This window comes from Salmo salar, chromosome ssa09 (genome assembly GCF_905237065.1).
Source record: "Salmo salar chromosome ssa09, Ssal_v3.1, whole genome shotgun sequence".
Lineage (NCBI taxonomy): Eukaryota > Metazoa > Chordata > Actinopteri > Salmoniformes > Salmonidae > Salmo > Salmo salar.
In genome coordinates this window covers 49,747,908-49,775,228 of record NC_059450.1, presented here as the reverse complement: position 1 = coordinate 49,775,228, position 27,321 = coordinate 49,747,908, and the positions used below count along the sequence as shown (strand labels likewise).

The following is a 27,321-nucleotide window of genomic DNA, read 5'->3' as shown; positions in this document are numbered from 1 at the left end:
ATACTGTGACATAGGACAAGATACTGTGACATAAGGCCAGATACTGTACTTAAGGCCAGATACTGTGACATAGGGTGAGATACTATAACTGGGAAACGCCAGAGAAGCTGGCGATTAACAAATACTAATTTCTCATCCCATACTATTACCAAGATAGCATATCTATTGATTGATATATATATATATATATATATATATATATATATCTATTGATTGATATATATATATATATATATATATATATATATATATATATATATATAGTTAACCAGTGGCCAAGGAAAACATAAGCCGGGATTCAAACAAACGCAGATAAACGACCTGTGCGCTGCGATTGACTTTTTAAAAAGGTGATTTAATCTTTAAACAACGACATCTGCAGCGTTTACAGCGACGCAAAACGTCTGGGGAAAAAATTGCCTTTTAAAAAGTCTATCGCACTGCACAGGCCGTTTATCTGCGTTTGTTTAAATCCCGGCCCATACTGTTAATAAATCTCTTAGACCACTTCACTACGGCCTTGCATTGCTTTTCCCCCCAGGGAGACTAGGCATATTCCCTCTGCGCTCCTCCACTACCACCCCGCTCTCTCTCTCACTCACTCTGAGGTGTTCCTCTTTTCGGAGAAGACTCTGAGGATGAACTCTCCCTCCTGGTGAGGCTCGTAGGTAGACGGGATGATCACGTACTCCCCGGGGCTCAGACGGAAGCGTTGGGTCACCTCCCTCAGGTTGATGTAGGACTTGCAGCGAGCCTTGGATGAGTTGAACAGGAAGAAGTCCTTCTGCATGTGCTGCTTGTTGCCGTGCATCTGGTCAGAAACACACAGACACAGACGGAGGAGGCAGGAGAAGAAAGACTGGGAATGAAAAGTGTCGAAAACAAAGTGTTGAATTAGTTATTGTTGTTATACTATTAATCATACAAACTTTCATAGTAACACATTTATAAATAAATATGGCGTAAAGTGAATTAGAATGATAAAACCTCAACGTGTAAACAAACACATTCCACATCTCCTGTCCTTACCTCCTTCGGCACCTACAGACAGACAGACAGACAGACAGACAGACAGACAGACAGAGAGAAGAGTGAGTTGTGCCTGCAGCAGAAACAGGATCAGTAAACACCGCTCTGCTCAAAACTAAACAGTGTTACAACAGAAGGCAGCACGTACACAAACGAATGTGGTCATGCGTTAAACCTGTTGTGGTTACGGGGGAAGTAAAAAATAAAAAAAAACGTACCCGATTTAATCTGGTTACTACTCCTGCCCAGAAACTAGAATATTCATATAATTAGTGGATTTGGATAGAAAACACTCTAAAGTTTCTAAAACTGTTTGAATGGTGTCTGTGAGTATAACAGAACTCATATGGCAGGCCAAAAACTGAGAAGATTCCATACAGGAAGTGCCCTGTCTGACATGTACACAAACGTATGTGGTCATGTGTTAAAGGGGCAATCTGTGATTTGTATATCCATTTTTGGACTTTTAAACTAACTGTGTGCTTTGTTGTTGTTTGAACTGCAGATTTCCCCTTTAAAGAATAATAAAAGTTATCTTAGATTCTTTAGTAGTGGATTTTTTTGTTTAGTAGTTTTTTTTGGGGGGGGGGGGATTGGCTGACAGGGGACACCTCATAGATGGCAAATCCGATGGTGAAGAGATTGGCTCCCAACTTCCTGTCTTTCCGTCTGTTCTTCTGCATCAGAGAGACCACGAAGGAACACGCCACCTCGTTGTCCTCTGAGTCGTCATCCTCCTCCAGGAGACAGAGACGGAACTGAGGGTTGGTCCAGAATGTATCTGCAGGTAGGGAGCGAGTCCAGAACCAAACACACCAAATCACTTAAAAGTCCAATGCTACTGTTTTTTTTTATCTTAATATAAAATCATTTCTGGATAACAATTAAGTACCTTACTATGATTGTTTTCAATTAAAATGGTAAAAAATAAACAAAAATAGCTACTTAGCAAAGAGCAATTTCTCAAGCAAAACATTTTCTAGGAATGTCTGGGAGTGGTCTGAGTAGGGAGGGGAAAACTGAAAACTAGCTGTTATTGGCAGAGAGGTTTGGAACTCTCTTTGTTATTGGTCTATTTCCTAATTTACAGTCTGGTGATGTCACCAGGCAGGCCAAAACTCCATCCTACCGAAACAGCTGAAATTTCATGCAGACTTTTCAAACAGCTTTTACACAAAAAAAAAAAATCACTATTATAATTTTCACAATTTCACAGTATTATTCTAACTTCAAAGTGTGGAAATATAATTTTTGGGCCTTTGATGGACATTCTCAACTACGTAATGGTGTCCCGTATGAGGACAATCCTTTACACGAGGCAACCAGACCTGAGTTCAAATAACATTTAATTTAGCCTGACCAGAGTGCCAGGTGGACGGGAAGTGCAATTGTAAGACTATTCAATTGTTTCCATTGCATCAGGCAAGCTCAATCAACCACAGCTAAAGGATTTTAAAATAAAACGATTATTACTGTAATTACTACCCAAGTCTGAATTCAACTAAACTAAAATAATAACAAATTACAAATGAGGGTCCATATATTACAGGGGTTAAAGGTTAAAGGTTAGGTGTTAGGGGTTCATCTCCTACCTGGGTAGTTCCTGCAGCCCCCGGCAGAGCAGCCTCTGACCCAACGACCCTCGTTCACAGACACCGTCCACTTGTGGATCTTATCGTCCTCCAGGGCATCAGGGGTCAGGTTGCAGATCTCAATCTTGGTGTAGTTTTTCTTGAAGTCCTCAAAGGACATCCTGGAGAGACAGAGGAGAGGGGAGACAGAGGAGAGGGGAGACAGAGGAGAGGGAGAGCGAGACAGAGGAGAGGAAGGGGAGACAGAGAGGATAGGGAGAGAAAGGAGAGGGAGAGAGAGGAGGGAGACAGAGGAAGGGGAGACAGAGGGAGAGGGAGAGAGAGACAGAGGGAGAGAGAGGAGAGGGAGAGAGAGGAGAGAGAGCGAGGGAGACAGAGAAGAGGGAGACAGAGGAGAGAAGAGGGAGACAGAGGAGAGAAGAGGGAGACAGAGGAGAGAAAAAGGGAGACGGGAGAGGGAGACGGAGAGAGAGAGAGAGGGAGACAGAGAAGAGGGAGACAGAGGAGAGAAAGAGGGAGACGGGAGAGGGAGACAGATGAGAGGGAAAGAGAGGAGAGGAAGAGAGAGGAGATGGAGACAGAGGAGAGGGTTAGGGAGAGGAAGGGGGAGAGGTAGGGTAGACAGAGGAGATGGAGAGGGAGAGCAAGGAGATCTGCATTTGTATTTATGCTGCCAAGGGGGTCCAGCAACATTAAGGTAGTTACAGTGCATTCGGAAAGGATTCAGACCCAGTGACTTACAGTTTCACAACCTCGTTACAGCCTTATTCTAAAATGCACACAATACCCCATAATGACAAAGCAAAAACTTTTTATTAGACATTTTTGCAAATGTATAATAAACATTGCTCAAAAAAATAAAGGGAACACTTAAACAACACAATGTAACTCCAAGTCAATCACACTTCTGTGAAATCAAACTGTCCACTTAGGAAGCAACACTAATTGACAATAAATTTCACATGCTGTTGTGCAAATGGAATAGACAACAGGTGGAAATTATAGGCAATTAGCAAGACACCCCCAATAAAGGAGTGGTTCTGCAGGTGGGGACCACAGACAACTTCTCAGTTCCTATGCTTCCTGGCTGATGTTTTGGTCACTTTTGAATGCTGGCGGTGCTTTCACACTAGTGGTAGCATGAGACGGAGTCTACAACCCACACAAGTGGCTCAGGTAGTGCAGCTCATCCAGGATGGCACATCAATGCGAGCTGTGGCAAGAAGGTTTGCAGTGTCTGTCAGCGTAGTGTCAACGTAGTGTCCAGAGCATGGGGGCGCGACCAGGAGACAGGCCAGTACATCAGGAGACGTGGAGGAGGCCGTAGGAGGTCAACAACCCAGCAGCAGGACCGCTACCTCCGCCTTTGTGCAAGGAGGAGCACTGCCAGAGCCCTGCAAAATGACCTCCAGCAGGCCACAAATGCGCATGTGTCTGCTCAAACGGTCAGAAACAGACTCCATGAGGGTGGTATGAGGGCCCGACGTCCACAGGTGGGGGTTGTGCTTACAGCCCAACACCGTGCAGGACGTTTGGCATTTGCCAGAGAACACCAAGATTGGCAAATTCGCCACTGGCACCCTATGCTCTTCACAGATGAAAGCAGGTTCACACTGAGCACATGTGACAGACGTGACAGAGTTTGGAGACGCCGTGGAGAACGTTCTGCTGCCTGCAACATCCTCCAGCATGACCAGTTTGGCGGTGGGTCAGTCATGGTGTGGGGTGGCATTTCTTTGGGGGGCCGCACAGCCCTCCATGTGCTCACCAGAGGTAGCATGACTGCCATTAGGTACCGAGATGAGATCCTCAGACCCCTTGTGAGACCATATGCTGATGCGGTTGGCCCTGGGTTCCTCCTAATGCAAGATAATGCTAGACCTCATGTGGCTGGAGTGTGTCAGCAGTTCCTGCAAGAGGAAGGCATTGATGCTATGGACTGGCCCGCCCGTTCCCCAGACCTGAATCCAATTGAGCACATCTGGGACATCATGTCTCGCTCCATCCACCAACGCCACGTTGCACCACAGACTGTCCAGCAGTTGGCGGATGCTTTAGTCCAGGTCAGGGAGGAGATCCCTCAGGAGACCATCCGCCACCTCATCAGGAACATGCCCAGGCGTTGTAGGGAGGTCATACAGGCACGTGGACGCCACACACACTACTGAGCCTCATTTTGACTTGTTTTAAGGACATTACATCAAAGTTGGATCAGCCTGTAGTGTGGTCTTCCACTTTAATTTTGAGTGTGACTCCAAATCCAGACCTCCATGGGTTGATAAATTGGATAAATTGATATTTTTGTGTGATTTTGTTGTCAGCACATTCAACTATGTAAAGAAAAAAGTATTTAATAAGATTATTTCTTTCATTCAGATCTAGGATGTGTTGCTTAAGTGTTCCCTTTATTTTTTTGAGCAGTGTATATATATATATATATATAGTATATATATATATAGTATATATATATATATATAGATATACTATATATATACTCAGTATGTATATATATATATACTCAGTATATATATATATACTGAGTAAAGGGTCTGAATACTTATGTAAATGTAATATATATATATATATATATATATATATATATATATATACTATATATATATATATATATATTACATTTATATAAGTATTCAGACCCTTTACTCAGTACTTTGTTGAAGCACCTTTTTCAGCGATTACAGCCTCGAGTCTTCTTGGGTATGACGCTACAAGCTTGGCACACCTGTATTTGGGGAATTTCTCCCAGTCTTCTCTGCAGATCTTCTCAAGCTCTGTCAGGTTTGATGGGGAGCATCACTGCACAGCTATTTTCAGGTCTCTCCAGAGATCTTTGATTAGGTTCAAGTCCAGGCTCTGGCTGGGCCACTCAAGGACATTCAGAGACTTGTCCCGAAGCCACTCCTGTGTTGTCTTGGCTGTCTGCTTCGGGTCGTTGTCCTGTTGGAAGGTGAACCTTCGCCCCAGTCTGAGGTCCTGAGCGCTCTGGAGCAAGTTTTCATCAAGGATCTCTCTGTACTTTTCCCTGCTGCTGAAAAACATCCCCACAGCATGATGCTGCCACCACCATGCTTCACCATTGTCAGGTTGGTGGGTGTAGCTGGTGTATAAAGTCAGGCGCAGGAGAGCAGAGATGAGTGAAACAACGCACTTTCCTCAACAGCACAAAGTAAACAATTTACAAAGTGCAAAAAGAACGGTTGCCACAAAGCATGGATAATAAACAGCAGCCGGTACAAACCAGCCGGAACATACCGACCTGAACAAAATAACAATCACACACAAAGACATGGGGGAAACAGAGGGTTAAATACATGACCAGTAATTGAGAAATGAAAACCAGGTCTGTGGGAAAACGAGACAAAACAAATAGAAAATGACAAATGAATCGGCGATGGCTAGAAGACCGGTGACGTCGACCGCCGAACACCACCCGAACAAGGAGGGGCATCAACTTCGGCTGAAGTCGTGACAACCGTAGGGATGGTGCCAGGTTTTGTCCAGACGTGACGCTTGGCATTCAGGCCAAAGTGTTCAATCTTGGTTTCATCAGACCAGAGAATTCTGTTTCTCATGGTCTGAGAGTCCTTTAGGTGCCTTTTGGCAAACTACAAGTGGGCTGTCATGTTTTCATCAAGGATCTCTCTGTACTTTGCTCCGTTCATCTTTCCCTCAATCCTGACTAGGATCCCCACAGCATGATGCTGCCATCACCATGCTTCACCGTAGGGTTGGTGCCAGGTTTCCTCCAGATGTGTCATGTGCCTTTTACTGAGGAGCGGCTTCCATCTGGACTCTACCATAAAGGCCTGATTGGTGGAGTGCTGCAGAGATGGTTGTCCTTCTGGAAGTTTCTTCCATCTCTACAGAGGAACTCTGGAGCTTTGTCAGAGTGACCATCAGGTTCTTGGTCAACTCACTGACCAAGGCCCTTCTCCCCCGATTACTCAGTTTAACTGGACGGCCAGCTCTAGTTAGAGTCTTGGTGGTTTCAAACTTCTTCCATTTAAAAATGATGGAGGCCACTGTGTTCTTGGGGACCTTCAATGCTGCAGAAATGTTTTGGTACCCTTCCCCAGATCTGTGTCTCGACACAATCCTGTCTCGGATTTCTACGGACAATTCCTTCAACCTCATGGCTTGGTTTTTGCTCTGAAATGCACTGTCAACTGTGGGACCTTCTATAGACAGGTGTGTGCCTTTCCAAATCATGTCCAATCAATTGAATGTACCACAGCTGGACTCCAACCAAGTTGTAGAAACATCTCAAGGATGATCAATAGAAACAGGATGCACCTGAGCTCAATTTAGAGTCTCATAGCAAAAGGTCTGAATACTTATGTAAATAAGGTATTTCTGTTTTTATTTTTAATACATTTGCTAAACATTCGAAAAACCTGTTTTCGCTTCGTCATTATGGGGTTTTGTGTGTAGATTGATGAGGAAAACAATTCAATGGGTCTGAATACTTGCACTGTATATACAATTTAAAATATTACATGACATTACATTTCATAACACTTTTTACAACACATTGTGTTCCCTCAGGCCACTACTCTACTACCACATATCTACAATACAACATCCATGTGTGGAGTGCGTATCTAATCATGTGTATAGTGTGTATGTTATCGTGTGTGGGTATGTACAGTATGTGTCTGTACCTGTGTGTGTGTGTCTCTTCACAGTCCCCGCTGTTCCATAAGGTCTATTTTAGTTTGTTTTTTAAAATCTGATTCTACTGCTTGCATCAGTTACTTGATGTGGAATAGAGTTCCATGTAGTCATGGCTCTATGTAGTACTGTGTGCCTCCCATAGTCTGTTCTGGACTTGGGGACTCTGAAGAGACCTCTGGTGGCATGTCTTATGGGGTATGTATGGGTGTCTGAGCTGTGTGCCAGTAGTTTAAACAGACAGCTCGGTGCATTCAACATGTCAATACCTCTCATAAATACAAGTAGTGATGAAGTCAATCTCTCCTCCACTTTGAGCCATGAGAGATTTGCATGCATATGCTCTCTGTGTACAATTAAGGGCCAGCCGTGCTGCCCTGTCCTGAGCCAATTGTAATTTTCTGAGGTCAGTCTTTGTGGCACCTGGCAAAGCGACTGAACAGTAGTCCAGGTGTGACAAAACTAGGGCCTGTGGGACCTGTCTTGTTGATAGTGCAGTTAAGAAGGCAGAGCAGCGCTTTATTATAGACAGACTTCTCCCCATCTTAGCTACTGTCGAATCAATATGTTTTGAACATGACAGTTTACAATCCAGGGTTACTCCAAGCAGTTTAGTCACCTCAACTTGCTCAATTTCCACATTATTTATTACAAGATTTAGTTGAGGTTTAGGGTTTAGTGAATGATTTGTAACAAATACAATGCTTTTAGTTTTTGAAATATTTAGGACTAACATATTCCATACTGAAACTAACTGCAGCTCTTTCTTAACCTGTTAGGGCTAGGGGGCAGTATTGACACAGCCGGATAAAAAACGTACCCGATTTAATCTGGTTACTACTCCTGCCCAGTAACTAGAATATGCATATAATTATTGGCTTTGGATAGAAAACACCCTAAAGTTTCTAAAACTGTTTGAATGGTGTCTGTGAGTATAACAGAACTCATATGGCAGGCCAAAACCTGAGAAGATTTCAAGCAGGAAGTGGCCTGTCTGAGAAGTAGTTTTTCATCTTGGCTCTTTTTATTGAAGATTCAGGATCTGTGCAATAACGTGACACTTCCTACGGCTTCCATAGTCTCTCAGAGCCCGGGAAAAAGCTGAACGATATCGAGGCAGGCTCTGGCTGAAACACTTTATCGCTTTTGGCAAGTGGCCACTCAGAGTACTATGGGCTTAGGCGCGTGCCCGCGTCGACCGAATGCTTTCTTTTCCTTTGTCTGTTTACCTAAACGCAGATTCCCGGTTGGAATATTATCGCTTTTTTATGAGAAAAATGGCATAAAAACTGATTTTAAACAGCGGTGGACATGCTTCGAAGTACGGTAATGGAATATTTAGAATTTTTTTGTCACGAATTGCGCCATGCACGCCACCCTTATTTACCCTTTAGGATAGTGTCTTGAACGCACGAACAAAACACCGCTATTCGGATATAACGATGGATTATTTTGGACCAAACCAACATTTGTTATTGAAGTAGAAGTCCTGGGAGTGCATTCTGACGAAGACAACAAAGGTAATAACATTTTTCTTATAGTAAATCTGACTTTGATGAGTGCTAAACTTGCTGGGTGTCTAAACAGCTAGCCCTGTGATGCCGGGCTATCTACTGAGAATATTGCAAAATGTGCTTTCACCGAAAAGCTATTTTAAAATCGGACATATCGAGTGCATAGAGGAGTTCTGTATCTATAATTCTTAAAATAATTGTTATGCTTTTTGTGAACGTTTATCGTGAGTAATTTAGTAAATTCACCGGCAGTGTTCGGTGGGAATGCTAGTCACATGCTAGTCACATGCTAATGTAAAAAGCTGGTTTTTGATATAAATATGAACTTGATTGAACAAAACATGCATGTATTGTATAACATAATGTCCTAGGGTTGTCATCTGATGAAGATCATCAAAGGTTAGTGCTACATTTAGCTGTGGTTTGGGTTTATGTGACATTATATGCTAGCTTGAAAAATGGGTGTCTGATTATTTCTGGCTGGGTACTCTGCTGACATAATGTTTTGCTTTCGTTGTAAAGCCTTTTTGAAATCGGACAGTGTGGTTATATTAACGAGAGTCTTATCTTTAAAATGGTGTAAAATAGTCATATTTTTTAAAAATTGAAGTAATAGCATTTCTAAGGTATTTGAATAACGCGCCACAGGATTCAACTGACTGTTGAGTAGGTGGGACGCAAGCATCCCACCTAACTTTAAAACTGAAAGACAATTTCAGTGAGTGTGGGTTTTCCCTTTTCCAGTCGAGACAGACGAGAGGACATGAAAAGTGGGTAGAGACAACAACAAGCGTACATTTTTCAAGAGCAGCTAGAAGGACATTGTTGACGAGAGTAACAGACTCACCAGAACTCACCGTCCTCAGCACTCTGATGCCGGAGCTTGTCCTTCTCTCCCTTAGACAGAGATACCCACTCCTTAGAGCTGTGGATGGGAGGCAACAACATCAACAACAACAACATCAACAACAACAACAACATCAACAACAACAACATCAACAACAACATCAACAACATCAACAACAACAGCAACAACATCAACAACAACAACATCAACAACAACAACAACAGCAACAACAACAACATCAACAACAACAACAACATCAACATCAACAGCAACAACATCAACAACATCAACAACAACAACATCAACAGCATCAACAACAACATCAACAACAGCAACAACATCAACAACAGCAACAGCAACAACAGCAACCACAACATCAACAACAACATCAACAACATCAACAACAACAGTAACAACATCAACATCAACAACAACAACAGCAAGAGCATCAACAACAACATCAACATCAACAGCAACAACATCAACAACATCAACAACAACAGCAACAACAACATCAACATCAATAACATCAACAACATCAACATCAACAACAACATCAACATCAACAACATCAACAACAACAACAACCACAACAACAACAACCACAACATCAACAACATCAACAACATCAACAACCACAACATCAACAACAACATCAACAACAACAACAACCACAACATCAACAACATCAGCAACAACAACATCAACAACAACAACAACATCAACAACAACATCAACAACATCAACAACAGTCAAACTGAATAGTGTGATACACGGACCTTCCCTGACATAGGAATATACAGCTGTAGGATCTTCATTTGATCACTCCGTTGTCGCATAAATTTTTCCCGGGCTGAAGGAAATTCAAAGGAGGCTTAAGATTTACATAAATTCCCAGAAAACCCGCAGGTCTCTTTATCAGTAACGTAATCCTTTGGATTACTCAAAATGAGTACTGTAATCTGAATACTTTGGGATTACTGTCCCTTTCTAACAACCAGACATATTTTAAAATGTTTTTGAAAAATGTGCACCTGATCAAGCATTATTTAATTTAGTAACATGACTACTTTCAAATTGGGGACCATTGTGAGAGCATAAATATCCTAAAATTCATCCTATAGTTCTATATTCTTGTCACATGCGTCGATGAAAGGTGACCAAAACGCAGCGGGTATAGTGCTCATCTTCTTTTATTATTAATAAAGAGAACACTTAAACGAAATCAATAAACCGACAATCAACAGTTCTGCAAGGCACACGGCTATACAGAAAACAACCACCCACAAAAACACAGGAAAAACAAGCTGCCTAAGTATGGCTTCCAATCAGAGACAACGAAAGACACCTGCCTCTGATTGGAAGCCATACTTGGCCACACATAGAAAAAGAAACATAGAAAACTAGAACCAAAATCCCCTAGAACCAAATAACCCCAAAACACACAAAACAAACACCCCCTGCCACGCCCTGACCATACTTCAATTACAAATTACCCCTTTACTGGTCAGGACGTGACAATTCTACCGTATGTGTGAGAGTTTAGCTCCATTCTAGCGTTATCAGTTGCTAACTAGATGTTAACTAAATAATAAAGCCTAATATTTACTCTACTGAAAGTTAGCTGTGTAATTGATATCAGTAAATTGAATGGCCGACGTTCAATGTTAGTTTTTTTAATTGTGCAATCAGAAAGCATTTTTCTTTCCCGCTACGGAGCACAGAAAGGAGAGAGACCGTAAAAGCGCAGCGTTACAAAGCAGAACGCAATCCACCCCTTGATGGGCGATCGACAGAACGACAGCGTCTCTGAGACCATGTGAAGTCTTGATGGGCGATCAACAAAATAACAGCGTCTCTGAAACCGTGTGAAGTCTTGACGGGCGATCAACAGAACAACAGCGTCTCTGAGACCATGTGAAGTCTTGATGGGCGATCAACAGAACAACAGCGTCTCTGAGACCGTGTGAAGTCTTGATGGGCGATCGACAGAACAATAGACCATGTGAAGTCTTGATGGTGCGGCAAATGACAACAATGCTGACAAAGTGTTATCAATTGTTCCTCTTGATATTCGATGAAGTAATCCCAAATGTAATCAACTGTTTTTAAGAATGTAACCGTAAATAGATTACACATTTTTTTATATTTTTTTATAATCCGGGTTGATTGCAGTTACTTCCTATTTGTAATCGGATTACGTAATCCCCGTTACATGTAATACATTACTACTTAACCCTGACTATATCTCACTCCTAAACTATAGCCTACTGTAGCCTATCAAAACAAATTTGCCCTGGAGTACCACTTTTAAAAAAAAAATCCACTGAACAAAAATATAAACTCGACATGTAACAATTTCAAAAATTTTACTGAGTTTTACTAATTTTACTAAGATCAAACACTAATAATTGAGCAGAATTGCATAAATGACATTCCAATATCTACACTAGCATGGTACTTAGAAGAATGAGGCAATGTACTGAGAAGGCTAGCATGGACATTGGAGCGCAACCTGTGTCTACTACTGGTGCCAGTTCAATCAGTCAGTCAATCAACCAATCAGTCAGTCAACCAATCAGTCAACCAATCAGTCAACCAATCAGCCAATCAACCATCAGTCAGTCAATCAACCAACCAATCAACCAATCAGTCCAACCAACCAACCAACCAATCAATCAACCAACCAATCAGTTAACCAATCAATCAGTCAACCAACCAATCAGTTAACCAATCAATCAGTCCAATCAGTTAACCAATCAATCAACCAACCAATCAACCAATCAGTTAACCAATCAGTCAGTCAACCAACCAACCAATCAGTTAACCAATTAATCAACCAATCAGTCAACCAACCAATCAGTCAGTCAACCAATTAATCAACCAACCAATCAACCAATCAGTCAATCAATCATTCAATCAACCAACCAATCAGTCAATCAATCAATCAACCAATCAGTCAACCAAGCAATCAGTCAGTCAACCAATTAATCAACCAACCAATCAACCAACCATTCAGTCAACCAATCAGTCAATCAATCAACCAACCAACAAGTCAATCAATCAGTCAGTCAACCAATCAGTCAACCAATCAACAAATCAGTCAGGCAATCAATCAAGTAATTAACTAATCAATCAGGTGTGTCTTACTTGTCACTCCAGGGCCCGTTCCACTCCACCTGACCCCAGGGGTTCCTGAGGCGCACCAGATGCACCTTAGACGTCTTGTGCTGGGACTGCTTACACTGAGGAGAAACACACACACCGGTCCATGTAACAATCACAACGGCAACAACCACTGGCCCATTCAGTCAGCTTTCAAAAGGCCTACTGTCATCTAACCACAGCTCTGTATCTCATGGTCTATCTATCTAATAATGTAGTCCTATCTATCTATCTATCTATCTATCTATCTATCTATCTATCTATCTATCTATCTATCTATCTATCTATCTATCTATCTATCTATCTATCTATCTATCTATCTATCTAATAATATAGTGTATATCATGGTCTATCTAATTACTCACGATACTTGGCGTAAAGTGAATCTATGCGTTTCTATAGGTCTATCTCACCTCCTCAACGGCAGTCACCGAGTAGGCGTGGCCCTTCACAAGTCCAGTCACAGTACGGGTCTCAAAGCGAGCAGGAACCAGGGACTGGGGGATGGACGAACAACAAGGCAGGATCACAATTCTGGATCGTCAATGATGACATGAGGAACAGGCCTGATTGGACACAGTTGGTTAAACCTACGGAAGGGGATAGTTTTGAAATTGCTCTTGATCATCGATGAGTTCCAGCGATCAATACATTTTGTTATATCTATGGAATAGCTTATTTTTTTCTTCAAATGTATTTTTTTTTGGGGGGGGGGTCCACTCCTCTTGTAATTGTACATGTTTTTATGGATAGGACAGTGAGTAGAGGGAGCCGAAAAGACAGGAGAAGATATTGTGTTAAACAGGTAATGGGATGGATGTGTACCCACACCGACACGGTACATGTGTGGATGTGTACCCACACCGACTTGATACATGTGTGGATATGTACCCACAACGTCACGGTACATGTGTGGATATGTACCCACAACGACACGGTACATGTGTGGATATGTACCCACAACGACACGGTACATGTGTGGATATGTACCCACACCGACACGGTACATGTGTGGATATGTACCCACACCGACACGGTACATGTGTGGATATGTACCCACAACGACACGGTACATGTGTGGATATGTACCCACACCGACATGGTACATGTGTGGATATGCACCGACACCGACACGGTACAAGTGTGGATATGCACCCACACTGACACGGTACATGTGTGGATATGCACCCACACCGACATGGTACATGTGTGGATATGTACAGGCACCGACACGGTACATGTGTGGATATGTACCCACACCGACATGGTACATGTGTGGATTTGTACCCACACCGACACGGTACATGTGTGGATATGTACCCGCACCGTCACGGTAAATGTGTGGATATGTACCCACAACGACATGGTACATGTGTGGATATGTACCCGCACCGACATGGTACATGTGTGGATATGTACCCATACCGACACAGACATTTGTGGATATGTACCCACACCGACACGGTACATGTGTGGATATGTACCCACAACGACATGGTACATGTGTGGATATGTACCCACGCCGACATGGTACATGTGTGGATATGTACCCACGCCGACACGGTACGTGTGGATATGCACCCACACCGACATGGTAAATGTGTGGATATGTACCCACACCGACACGGTACATGTGTGGATATGTACCCACACCGACATGGTACATGTGTGGATATGTATCCACTCTGTCACGGTACATGTGTGGATATGTACCCACACCGACACGGTAAATGTGTGGATATGTACCCACACCGACACGGTACATGTGTGGATATGTACCCACACCGACATGGTACATGTGTGGATATGTATCCACTCTGTCACGGTACATGTGTGGATATGTACCCACACCGACACGGTACATGTGTGGATATGTAACCATGCCGACACGGTAAATGTGTGGATATGTACCACACCGTCACGGTACAGGTGTGGATATGTACCCACACCGACATTGGTACATGTGTGGATATGTATCCAAACTGTCACGGTACATGTGTGGATATGTACCCACATCGACACGGTACATGTGGGGATATGTACCCTTGCCGACACGGTACATGTGTGGATATGTACCCACACCGTCACGGTACATGTGTGGATTTGTACCCACGCCGACACGGTACATGTGTGGATGTGTACCCACACTGTCATGGTACATGTGTGGATTTGTACCCAAACTGACACGGTACATGTGTGGATATGTACCCAAACCAACATGGTACATGTGTGGATATGTACCCACACTGACACGGTACATGTGTGGATATGTACCCACACTGACACGGTAGATGTGTGGATATGTACCCAAACTGACACGGTACATGTGTGGGTTTGTACCCACACCGACACAGTACAAGTGAGGATTTGTACCCACACTGACACGGTACATGTGTGGATATGTACCCACACCGACACGGTGCATGTGTGGATATGTACCCACGCCGACATGGTACATGTGTGGATATGTACCCACGCCGACACGGTACGTGTGGATATGCACCCACACCGACATGGTAAATGTGTGGATATGTACCCACATCGACACGGTACATGTGGGGATATGTACCCATGCCGACACGGTACATGTGTGGATATGTACCCACACCGTCACGGTACATGTGTGGATTTGTACCCACGCCGACACGGTACATGTGTGGATGTGTACCCACACTGTCATGGTACATGTGTGGATTTGTACCCAAACTGACACGGTACATGTGTGGATATGTACCCAAACCAACATGGTACATGTGTGGATATGTACCCACACTGACACGGTACATGTGTGGATATGTACCCACACTGACACGGTAGATGTGTGGATATGTACCCAAACTGACACGGTACATGTGTGGGTTTGTACCCACACCGACACAGTACAAGTGAGGATTTGTACCCACACTGACACGGTACATGTGTGGATATGTACCCACACCGACACGGTGCATGTGTGGATATGTACCCACACCGACACGGTACATGTGTGCTCTGAGGGTAGCGGCACTAACTACAGGCAAGACCTCCACAGACAGGTCATAGAGCTGAACGTTTTGACTGAAATGGCTTCTCGGTCTGGTCAGAATCATAACGAAAGAGAGAGGCTCCCTGACGGGCTGCTCTATTGACGGGCTGCTCTATTGACGGGCTGCTCTATTGACGGGCTGCTCTATTGACGGACTGCTCTATTGATGGGCTGCTCTATTGACGTGCTGCTCTATTGACGGGAGGCTCTATTGACGGGCTGCTCTATTGACTGCCTGCTCTATTATCGGGCTGCTCTATTGACGGACTGCTCTATTGACGGGATGCTCTATTGACGGGCTGCTCTATTGACGGACTGCTCTATTGACGGGATGCTCTATTGACGGGCTGCTCTATTGACGGGAGGCTCTATTGACGTGCTGCTCTATTGACTGCCTGCTCTATTGACGGGAGGCTCCCTGACGGGCTGCTCTATTGACGGGCTGCTCTATTGACGGACTGCTCTATTGACGGACTGCTCTATTGACGGGCTGTTCTATTGACGGGAGGCTCTATTGAAGGGCTGCTCTATAAATGGGCTGCTCTATTGACGGACTGCTATATTGATGGACTGCTCTATTGACGGGCTGCTCTATTGACGGGCTGCTGTATTGACTGCCTGATCTATTGACGGGCTGCTCTATTGATGGACTGCTCTATTGACGGACTGCTCTATTGACAGGAGGCTCTATTGACTGGCTGCTCTATTGACGGGAGGCTCCCTGACGGGCTGCTCTATTGACGGGCTGCTCTATTGATGGACTGCTCTATTGACGGGCTGCTCTATTGATGGACTGCTCTATTGACGGGCTGCTCTATTGACTGACAGCTCTATTGACGGGCTGCTCTATTGACGGGCTGCTCTACTGACGGGCTGCTCTATTGAAGGGAGGCTCTATTGACGGGCTGCTCTATTGACGGACTGCTCTATTGACAGGCTGCTCTATTGACAGACTGCTCTATTGATGGGCTGCTCTATTGACGGGAGGCTCCCTGACGGGCTGCTCTATTGACGGGCTGCTCTATTGACGGCCTGCTCTATTGACGGGCTGCTCAATTGATGGCCTGCTCTATTGACAGGCTGCTCTATTGACGGGAGGCTCCCTGACGGGCTGCTCTATTGACAGGCTGCTGTAATGACAGACTGCTCTATTGACGGGAGGCTCCCTGACGGGCTGCTCTATTGACAGGCTGCTCTATTGACGGTCTGCTCTATTGACGGGAGGCTCTATTGACGGGCTGCTCTATTGACGGGAGGCTCCCTGACGGGCTGCTCTATTGACAGGCTGCTCTATTGACGGGCTGCTCTATTGACGGGCTGCTCTATTGACAGGAGGCTCCCTGACGGGCTGCACTATTGACGGGCTGCTCTATTGACTGCCTGATCTATTGACGGGCTGCTCTATTGATGGACTGCTCTATTGACGGACTGCTCTATTGACAGGAGGCTCTATTGACAGGCTGCTCTATTGACGGGAGGCTCGCTGACGGGTTGCTCTATTGACAGGCAGCTCTATTGATGGACTGCTCTATTGACGGGCTGCTCTATTGACGGACAGCTCTATTGACGGGCTGCTCTATTGACGGGCTGCTCAATTGACGGGCTGCTCTATTGAAGGGAGGCTCTATTGACGGGCTGCTCTATTGACGGACTGCTCTATTGACAGGCTGCTCTATTGACAGACTGCTCTTTTGACGGGCTGCTCTATTGACGGGAGGCTCCCTGACGGGCTGCTGTATTGACGGCCTTCTCTATTGACGGGCTGCTCAATTGATGGCCTGCTCTATTGACAGGCTGCTCTATTGACGGGAGGCTCCCTGACGGGCTGCTCTATTGACAGGCTGCTCTAATGACGGACTGCTCTATTGACGGGAGGCTTCCTGACGGGCTGCTCTATTGACAGGCTGCTCTATTGACGGTCTGCTCTATTGACGGGAGGCTCTATTGACGGGCTGCTCTATTGACGGGAGGCTCCCTGACGGGCTGCTCTATTGATGGTCTGCTCTATTGACGGGCTGCTCTATTGACGGGCTGCTCTATTGACGGGAGGCTCCCTGACGTGCTGCTCTATTGACAGGCTGCTCTATTGACGGGCTGCTCTATTGACGGGAGGCTCCATGACGGGCTGCACTATTGACGGGCTGCTCTATTGATTGCCTGATCTATTGATGGGCTGCTCTATTGACGGACTGCTCTATTGACGGACTGCTCTATTGACAGGAGGCTCTATTGACAGTCTGCTCTATTGACGGGAGGCTCCCTGACGGGCTGCTCTATTGACGGGCTGCTCTATTGTCGGACTGCTCTATTGACGGGCTGCTCTATTGACGGACAGCTCTATTGACGGGCTGCTCTATTGACGGGCTGCTCTATTGACGGGCTGCTCTATTGAAGGGAGGCTCTATTGACGGGCTGCTCTATTGACGGACTGCTCTATTGACAGGCTGCTCTATTGACAGACTGCTCTTTTGATGGGCTGCTCTATTGATGGGAGGCTCCCTGACGGACTGCTCTATTGACGGGCTGCTCTATTGACGGGCTGCTCTATTGACGGGAGGCTCTATTGACGGGCTGCTCTATTGACGGGCTGCTCAATTGACGGGCTGCTCTATTGAAGGGAGGCTCTATTGACGGGCTGCTCTATTGACGGACTGCTCTATTGACAGGCTGCTCTATTGACGGACTGCTCTTTTGACGGGCTGCTCTATTGACGGGAGGCTCCCTGACGGGCTGCTGTATTGACGGCCTTCTCTATTGACGGGCTGCTCAATTGATGGCCTGCTCTATTGACAGGCTGCTCTATTGACGGGAGGCTCCCTGACGGGCTGCTCTATTGACAGGCTGCTCTAATGACGGACTGCTCTATTGACGGGAGGCTTCCTGACGGGCTGCTCTATTGACAGGCTGCTCTATTGACGTTCTGCTCTATTGACGGGAGGCTCTATTGACGGGCTGCTCTATTGACGGGAGGCTCCCTGACGGGCTGCTCTATTGACGGTCTGCTCTATTGACGGGCTGCTCTATTGACGGGCTGCTCTATTGACGGGAGGCTCCCTGACGTGCTGCTCTATTGACAGGCTGCTCTATTGACGGGCTGCTCTATTGACGGGAGGCTCCCTGACGGGCTGCACTATTGACGGGCTGCTCTATTGATTGCCTGATCTATTGACGGGCTGCTCTATTGACGGACTGCTCTATTGACGGACTGCTCTATTGACAGGAGGCTCTATTGACAGTCTGCTCTATTGACGGGAGGCTCCCTGACGGGCTGCTCTATTGACGGGCTGCTCTATTGTCGGACTGCTCTATTGACGGGCTGCTCTATTGACGGACAGCTCTATTGACGGGCTGCTCTATTGACGGGCTGCTCTATTGACGGGCTGCTCTATTGAAGCGAGGCTCTATTGACGGGCTGCTCTATTGACGGACTGCTCTATTGACAGGCTGCTCTATTGACAGACTGCTCTTTTGATGGGCTGCTCTATTGATGGGAGGCTCCCTGACGGGCTGCTCTTTTGACGGGCTGCTCTATTGACGGGCTGCTCTATTGACGGGAGGCTCCCTGACGGGCTGCACTATTGACGGGCTGCTCTATTGACGGACTGCTCTATTGACGGGCTGCTCTATTGACGCGCTGCTCTATTGACGGACTGCTCTATTGACGGGCTGCTCTATTGACGGGAGGCTCCCTGACGGGCTGCACTATTGACGGGCTGCTCTATTGACAGGCTGCTCTATTGACGGTCTGCTCTATTGACGGGAGGCTCTATTGACGGTCTGCTCTATTGACGGGAGGCTCCCTGACGGGCTGCTCTATTGACGGGCTGCTCTATTGACGGGCTGCTCTATTGACGAGAGGCTCCCTGACGTGCTGCACTCTATTGACGGGCTGCTCTATTGACGGACTGCTCTATTGACGGGAGGCTCCCTGACGGGCTGCTCTATTGACAGGCTGCTCTATTGACGGTCTGCTCTAATGACGGGAGGCTCTATTGACGGGCTGCTCTATTGACGGGAGGCTCCCTGACGGGCTGCTCTATTGATGGGCTGCTCTATTGACGGGCTGCTCTATTGACGAGAGGCTCCCTGACGTGCTGCACTCTATTGACGGGCTGCTCTATTGACGGACTGCTCTATTGACGGGATGCTCTATTGACGGGCTGCTCTATTGACGGGAGGCTCTATTGACGTGCTGCTCTATTGACTGCCTGCTCTATTGACGGGAGGCTCCCTGACGGGCTGCTCTATTGACGGGCTGCTCTATTGACGGACTGCTCTATTGACGGGCTGTTCTATTGATGGGAGGCTCTATTGAAGGGCTGCTCTATAAATGGGCTGCTCTATTGACGGACTGCTCTATTGATGGACTGCTCTATTGACGGGCTGCTCTATTGACGGGCTGCTGTATTGACTGCCTGATCTATTGACGGGCTGCTCTATTGATGGACTGCTCTATTGACGGACTGCTCTATTGACAGGAGGCTCTATTGACTGGCTGCTCTATTGACGGGAGGCTCCCTGACGGGCTGCTCTATTGACGGGCTGCTCTATTGATGGACTGCTCTATTGACGGGCTGCTCTATTGACGGACAGCTCTATTGACGGGCTGCTCTATTGACGGGCTGCTCTACTGACGGGCTGATCTATTGAAGGGAGGCTCTATTGACGGGCTGCTCTATTGACGGACTGCTCTATTGACAGGCTGCTCTATTGACAGACTGCTCTATTGATGGGCTGCTCTACTGACGGGAGGCTCCCTGACGGGCTGCTCTATTGACGGGCTGCTCTATTGACGGCCTGCTCTATTGACGGGCTGCTCAATTGATGGCCTGCTCTATTGACAGGCTGCTCTATTGACGGGAGGCTCCCTGACGGGCTGCTCTATTGACAGGCTGCTCTAATGACAGACTGCTCTATTGACGGGAGGCTCCCTGACGGGCTGCTCTATTGACAGGCTGCTCTATTGACGGTCTGCTCTATTGACGGGAGGCTCTATTGACGGGCTGCTCTATTGACGGGAGGCTCCCTGACGGGCTGCTCTATTGACAGGCTGCTCTATTGACGGGCTGCTCTATTGACGGGCTGCACTATTGACGGGCTGCTCTATTGACTGCCTGATCTATTGACGGGCTGCTCTATTGATGGACTGCTCTATTGACGGACTGCTCTATTGACAGGAGGCTCTATTGACAGGCTGCTCTATTGACGGGAGGCTCCCTGACGGGTTGCTCTATTGATGGACTGCTCTATTGACGGGCTGCTCTATTGACGGACAGCTCTATTGACGGGCTGCTCTATTGACGGGCTGCTCAATTGACGGGCTGCTCTATTGAAGGGAGGCTCTATTGACGGGCTGCTCTATTGACGGACTGCTCTATTGACAGGCTGCTCTATTGACAGACTGCTCTTTTGACGGGCTGCTCTATTGACGGGAGGCTCCCTGACGGGCTGCTGTATTGACGGCCTTCTCTATTGACGGGCTGCTCAATTGATGGCCTGCTCTATTGACAGGCTGCTCTATTGACGGGAGGCTCCCTGACGGGCTGCTCTATTGACAGGCTGCTCTAATGACGGACTGCTCTATTGACGGGAGGCTTCCTGACGGGCTGCTCTATTGACACGCTGCTCTATTGACGGTCTGCTCTATTGACGGGAGGCTCTATTGACGGGCTGCTCTATTGACGGGAGGCTCCCTGACGGGCTGCTCTATTGACGGTCTGCTCTATTGACGGGCTGCTCTATTGACGGGCTGCTCTATTGACGGGAGGCTCCCTGACGTGCTGCTCTATTGACAGGCTGCTCTATTGACGGGCTGCTCTATTGACGGGAGGCTCCCTGACGGGCTGCACTATTGACGGGCTGCTCTATTGATTGCCTGATCTATTGACGGGCTGCTCTATTGACGGACTGCTCTATTGACGGACTGCTCTATTGACAGGAGGCTCTATTGACAGTCTGCTCTATTGACGGGAGGCTCCCTGACCGGCTGCTCTATTGACGGGCTGCTCTATTGTCGGACTGCTCTATTGACGGGCTGCTCTATTGACGGACAGCTCTATTGACGGGCTGCTCTATTGACGGGCTGCTCTATTGATGGGCTGCTCTATTGAAGGGAGGCTCTATTGACGGGCTGCTCTATTGACGGACTGCTCTATTGACAGGCTGCTCTATTGACAGACTGCTCTTTTGATGGGCTGCTCTATTGATGGGAGGCTCCCTGACGGGCTGCTCTTTTGACGGGCTGCTCTATTGATGGGCTGCTCTATTGACGGGAGGCTCCCTGACGGGCTGCACTATTGACGGGCTGCTCTATTGACGGACTGCTCTATTGACGGGCTGCTCTATTGACGGGCTGCTCTATTGACGGACTGCTCTATTGACGGGCTGCTCTATTGACGGGAGGCTCCCTGACGGGCTGCACTATTGACGGGCTGCTCTATTGACAGGCTGCTCTATTGACGGTCTGCTCTATTGACGGGAGGCTCTATTGACGGGCTGCTCTATTGACGGGAGGCTCCCTGACGGGCTGCTCTATTGACGGGCTGCTCTATTGACGGGCTGCTCTATTGACGAGAGGCTCCCTGACGTGCTGCACTCTATTGACGGGCTGCTTTATTGACGGACTGCTCTATTGACGGGAGGCTCCCTGACGGGCTGCTCTATTGACAGGCTGCTCTATTGACGGTCTGCTCTAATGACGGGAGGCTCTATTGACGGGCTGCTCTATTGACGGGAGGCTCCCTGACGGGCTGCTCTATTGACGGGCTGCTCTATTGACGGGCTGCTCTATTGACGGGAGGCTCCCTGACGGGCTGCACTATTGACGGGCTGCTCTATTGACAGGCTGCTCTATTGACGGTCTGCTCTATTGACGGGAGGCTCTATTGACGGGCTGCTCTATTGACGGGAGGCTCCCTGACGGGCTGCTCTATTGACGGGCTGCTCTATTGACGGGAGGCTCCCTGACGGGCTGCACTATTGACGGGCTGCTCTATTGACGGACTGCTCTATTGACGTGAGGCTCCCTGACGGGCTGCTCTATTGACAGGCTGCTCTATTGACGGTCTGCTCTAATGACGGGAGGCTCAATTGACGGGCTGCTCTATTGACGGGAGGCTCCCTGACGGGCTGCTCTATTGACGGGCTGCTCTATTGACGGGCTGCTCTATTGACGGGCTGCAATATTGACGGGAGGCTCTATTGACGGGCTGCTCTATTGACGGGCTGCTCTATTGACGGGAGGCTCTATTGACGGACTGCTCTATTGACGGACTGCTCTATTGACGGACTGCTCTATTGACGGGAGGCTCTATTGACGGGAGGCTCTATTGACGGGCTGCTCTATTGACGGGCTGCTCTATTGACAGACTGCTCTATTGACGGGCTGCTCTATTGACGGGCTGCTCTATTGACGTGCTGCTCTATTGACTGCCTGATCTATTGACGGGCTGCTCTATTGACGGACTGCTCTATTGACGGACTGCTCTATTGACGGGCTGCTCTATTGACGGGCTGCTCTATTGACGGACTGCTCTATTGACGGACTGCTCTATTGACGGACTGCTCTATTGACGGGCTGCTCTATTGACGGACTGCTCTATTGACGGGCTGCTCTATTGACGGACTGCTCTATTGACGGGCTGCTCTATTGACGGACTGCTCTATTGACGGACTGCTCTATTGACTGACTGCTCTATTGACTGGCTGCTCTATTGCTGGACTGCTCTATTGACGGGCTGCTCTATTGACGGACCACTCTATTGACGGGCCGCTCTATTGACGGGAGGCTCTATTGACGGGAGGCTCCCTGACTGGCTGCTCTTTTGAAGGGGCTGCTCTATTGACTGACTGCTCTATTGACGGGCTGCTCTATTGACGGACTGCTCTATTGACGGACTACTCTATTGACGGGAGACTCTATTGACGGACTGCTCTATTGACGGACTGCTCTATTGACGGGCTGCTCTATTGACGGGAGGCTCTATTGACGGACTGCTCTATTGACGGGCTACTCTATTGACGGACTGCTTTATTGACGGGAGGCTCTATTGACGGGAGGCTCCCTGACTGGCTCCTCTATTGACGGGCTGCTCTATTGACGGGCTGCTCTATTGACGGGCTGCTCTATTGACGGACTGCTCTATTGACGGACTGCTCTATTGACAGGCTGCTCTATTGACGGGAGGCTCCCTGACTGGCTGCTCTTTTGACAGGCTGCTCTATTGACGGACTGCTCTATTGACGGGCTGCTCTATTGACGGGAGGCGCCCTGATGGGCTGCTCTTTTGATGGGCTGCTCTATTGACGGGCTGCTCTATTGACGGGTTGCTCTATTGACGGGCTGCTCTATTGACAGGAGGCTCTTCCATCACGGGTTCACGAGACCTGTTGGAGGTCGGGGGGGGGGTCACGCTACTAAGGTCAGAGACTCACGTCGATAGAGCAGCCCATCATAGAGCCTCTCTCCAGGGCCTTCTTCATGATCTTGTACAGTTCCTTGGGTGCCTCCTTCATCTCATAGAACTCTGTCACGCCCCCGGTGAAGTCTTCCATGGCCTCTGTGGTGTTACCGCCCTTCAGGGCCTCATAGGATCCGTGCAGCCTGGGGGAAGGAAGGGTGAGACAGGGAGAGGGTTAGGGGGAGACCAAGTGAAGGAGGGGGAGAGGGTCAGGGGGAGACAGAGTGAAGGGCTGGGGAGAGGGTCAGGGGGAGACAGAGTGAAGGGGTGGGGAGAGGGTCAGGGGGGAGACGGAGTGGGGAGAGGGTCAGGGGAGACAGAGTGAAGGGGTGGGGAGAGGGTCAGGGGGGAGACAGAGTGAAGGGGTGGGGAGAGGGTCAGGGGGAGACAGAGTGAAGGAGGGGGAGACACAGTGAAGGGGTGGGGAGAGGGTCAGGGGGAGACAGAGTGAAGGGGTGGGGAGAGGGTCAGGGGGAGACAGAGTGAAGGGGTGGGGAGAGGGTCAGGGGGAGACAGAGTGAATGGGTGGGGAGAGGGTCAGGGGGAGACAGAGTGAAGGGGTGGGGAGAGGATCAGGGGGGAGACAGAGTGAAGGAGTGGGGAGAGGGTCAGGGGGGAGACAGAGTGAAGGGGTGGGGAGAGGGTCAGGGGGGAGACAGAGTGAAGGAGGGGGGAGACACAGTGAAGGGGTGGGGAGAGGGTCAGGGGGTGTTGATGATGCGCTACGGGTCACGCTGAACAATATCTACCAACATTTAGAAAAGGCAATATAGCCTAATGAAAATTGTATTCATTGACTTCAATAGCATGTTTTAACACCATCCAACACCTCTCTACTGGTGATAAACTGGTGAATTTGGGTGTCAAGTTCAACTCCGCCATCTCTCCATCTAGAACGCTGAGTACGGGAGCCCCTCAAGGTTGCGTACTTTCACCGATACTGTACACAAACGATTCTCAAGCCTCTGACGCAGCCCACAATTTTTTGTTGTTGAAATATACAGATGACAATGCTGTTGTGGGTTTCCTTCACCCAGACCAAGCCTCCCTTCAAGGTTTTTGACAGAGAAAGAGCTAAATTCATCCAGATGTGTACAGATAACTTTCTTGAAATAAACATTAAGAAAACAAAAGAGATGGAAATTGATTTCAGATGGAATAAAAAACTCCACTCCCCCCCCCCTATGAAGATCAATGGGGAACCAGAGTGACCACATATAAATACCTGGGAATCCAAATAGACAATAAACTGAAATTCAATGACTGTGCCCTCGAAAAGATAAAGAAACTGCAACAGAGAATGTTTTTTTTTAAAGCAAACTGAACCATTTTAATGTCGACCACCATATCTTACAAATGTTCTATAGATCTGTCCTGCAGAGAGTGCTCTCCTTTGGTCTGATATGTTCTATAGATCTGTCCTTCAGAGAGTGCTCTCATTTGGTCTGATATGTTCTATAGATCTGTCCTGCAGAGAGTGCTCTCCTTTGGTCTGATATGTTCTATAGATCTGTCCTGCAGAGAGTGCTCTCCTTTGGTCTGATATGTTCTATAGATCTGTCCTTCAGAGAGTGCTCTCCTTTGGTCTGATATGTTCTATAGATCTGTCCTTCAGAGAGTGCTCTCCTTTGGTCTGATATGTTCTATAAATCTGTCCTTCAGAGAGTGTTCTCCTTTGGTCTGATATGTTCTATAGATCTGTCCTTCAGAGAGTGTTCTCCTTTGGTCTGATATGTTCTATAGATCTGTCCTGCAGAGAGTGTTCTTTGGTCTGAAATGTTCTATAGATCTGTCCTTCAGAGAGTGCTCTCCTTTGGTCTGATATGTTCTATAAATCTGTCCTTCAGAGAGTGCTCTCCTTTGGTCTGATATGTTCTATAGATCTGTCCTGCAGAGAGTGCTTTCCTTTGGTCTGAAATGTTCTATAGATCTGTCCTTCAGAGAGTGCTCTCCTTTGGTCTGATATGGGTGTTTGGAAACATGCGAGCGCAAGACCAAGTCAAGCTTCAGCGCTTGATTAATACAGCATGAAGGATAATTGGTATAGATCAAGAGTCAGCCTCCAACCAGTACACAAAACTCATCCTTCTAAAACTTGAAAGCATTTTACAGGTCAGTACTCATCCCCTTCACTCAAAATTCAGTGACACCAGCAGCCGGACAAGGGGAAAGAGACTTCTTCAATAGAAGTTCAGAACAGATAGATATGGGGACTATTTTATTCCTACAGCCATTACGCTGTATAATAGATAGTCTGTTGGTCTTCTTTTGTACATGGTGTTTCTGCCACCGTCTCTTATGACCTAAAAGAGCTGCTAGATATCAGGACAGCGATTACTCATCTCGTACTGGACGAAGACTTTTTCTCATTCGCAGGAGAAATAGACAGAGATATCGAGGATGTACTGTAGGTCGGGGTGCCTTGTAAGGATCCGACGGTGAGTGGGTAACCTGCCTCTACCATCAGTCCAATTAGCCAACGTAAAATCCTTGGATAACAAAATATACAAACTACGATCATGAATATCCTACCAACGGGACATTATAAACTGTAACTGTAATGGTTGTCGTCTGGAATGGAGGACCAAAACGCAGCAGGAATGTGGATGCTCATCTTGATATTTATTTGAAAATAAAGTGAACACCAAAATAACAAAACAACGAAGAACTCACGAACAACCAAACAGTCTTGTCAGGCTCACACAGGCAAAACAAGAAACAATCTCCCACAAACACTAAACCAAACACATACCCATATATAGGACTCTCAATCAGAGGCAACGAGAAAGCACCTGCCTCCAATTGAGAGTCCAACCCCAATAACCCAGACATAGAAATACAAAAGACCAGAGACCACATAGAAATACAAACATAGAACATTACCCAAAAACCCGGAAATAATAAATCAAACGCCCTACTAAATAAACCACAACCCCGAACCACATAAAACAAATACCCTCTGCCACGTCCTGACCAAACTACAATAACAAATAACCCTTAT

At 47.0% G+C, this 27,321-nt stretch overlaps 1 protein-coding gene across 2 annotated transcripts in view; it reads right to left on the bottom strand.

The window, feature by feature from the left end:
- capn3a (calpain 3a, (p94)) overlaps window positions 1-27,321 on the bottom strand; it is a 233,087-nt gene that overhangs the window by 181,310 nt on the left and 24,456 nt on the right. The window contains exons 5-12 of one of the 2 annotated variants that reach the window (XM_045723775.1): window positions 24,295-24,463; window positions 13,250-13,333; window positions 12,822-12,916; window positions 9,672-9,749; window positions 2,622-2,782; window positions 1,641-1,810; window positions 1,030-1,041; window positions 603-811 (exon numbers count right to left, since the gene is read on the bottom strand). In XM_045723775.1, the coding sequence (XP_045579731.1) occupies window positions 603-811; window positions 1,030-1,041; window positions 1,641-1,810; window positions 2,622-2,782; window positions 9,672-9,749; window positions 12,822-12,916; window positions 13,250-13,333; window positions 24,295-24,463 (978 nt within the window). The remainder of the gene's footprint in view (window positions 1-602; window positions 812-1,029; window positions 1,042-1,640; window positions 1,811-2,621; window positions 2,783-9,671; window positions 9,750-12,821; window positions 12,917-13,249; window positions 13,334-24,294; window positions 24,464-27,321) is intronic. The other variant, XM_045723776.1, reaches the window with a different exon arrangement.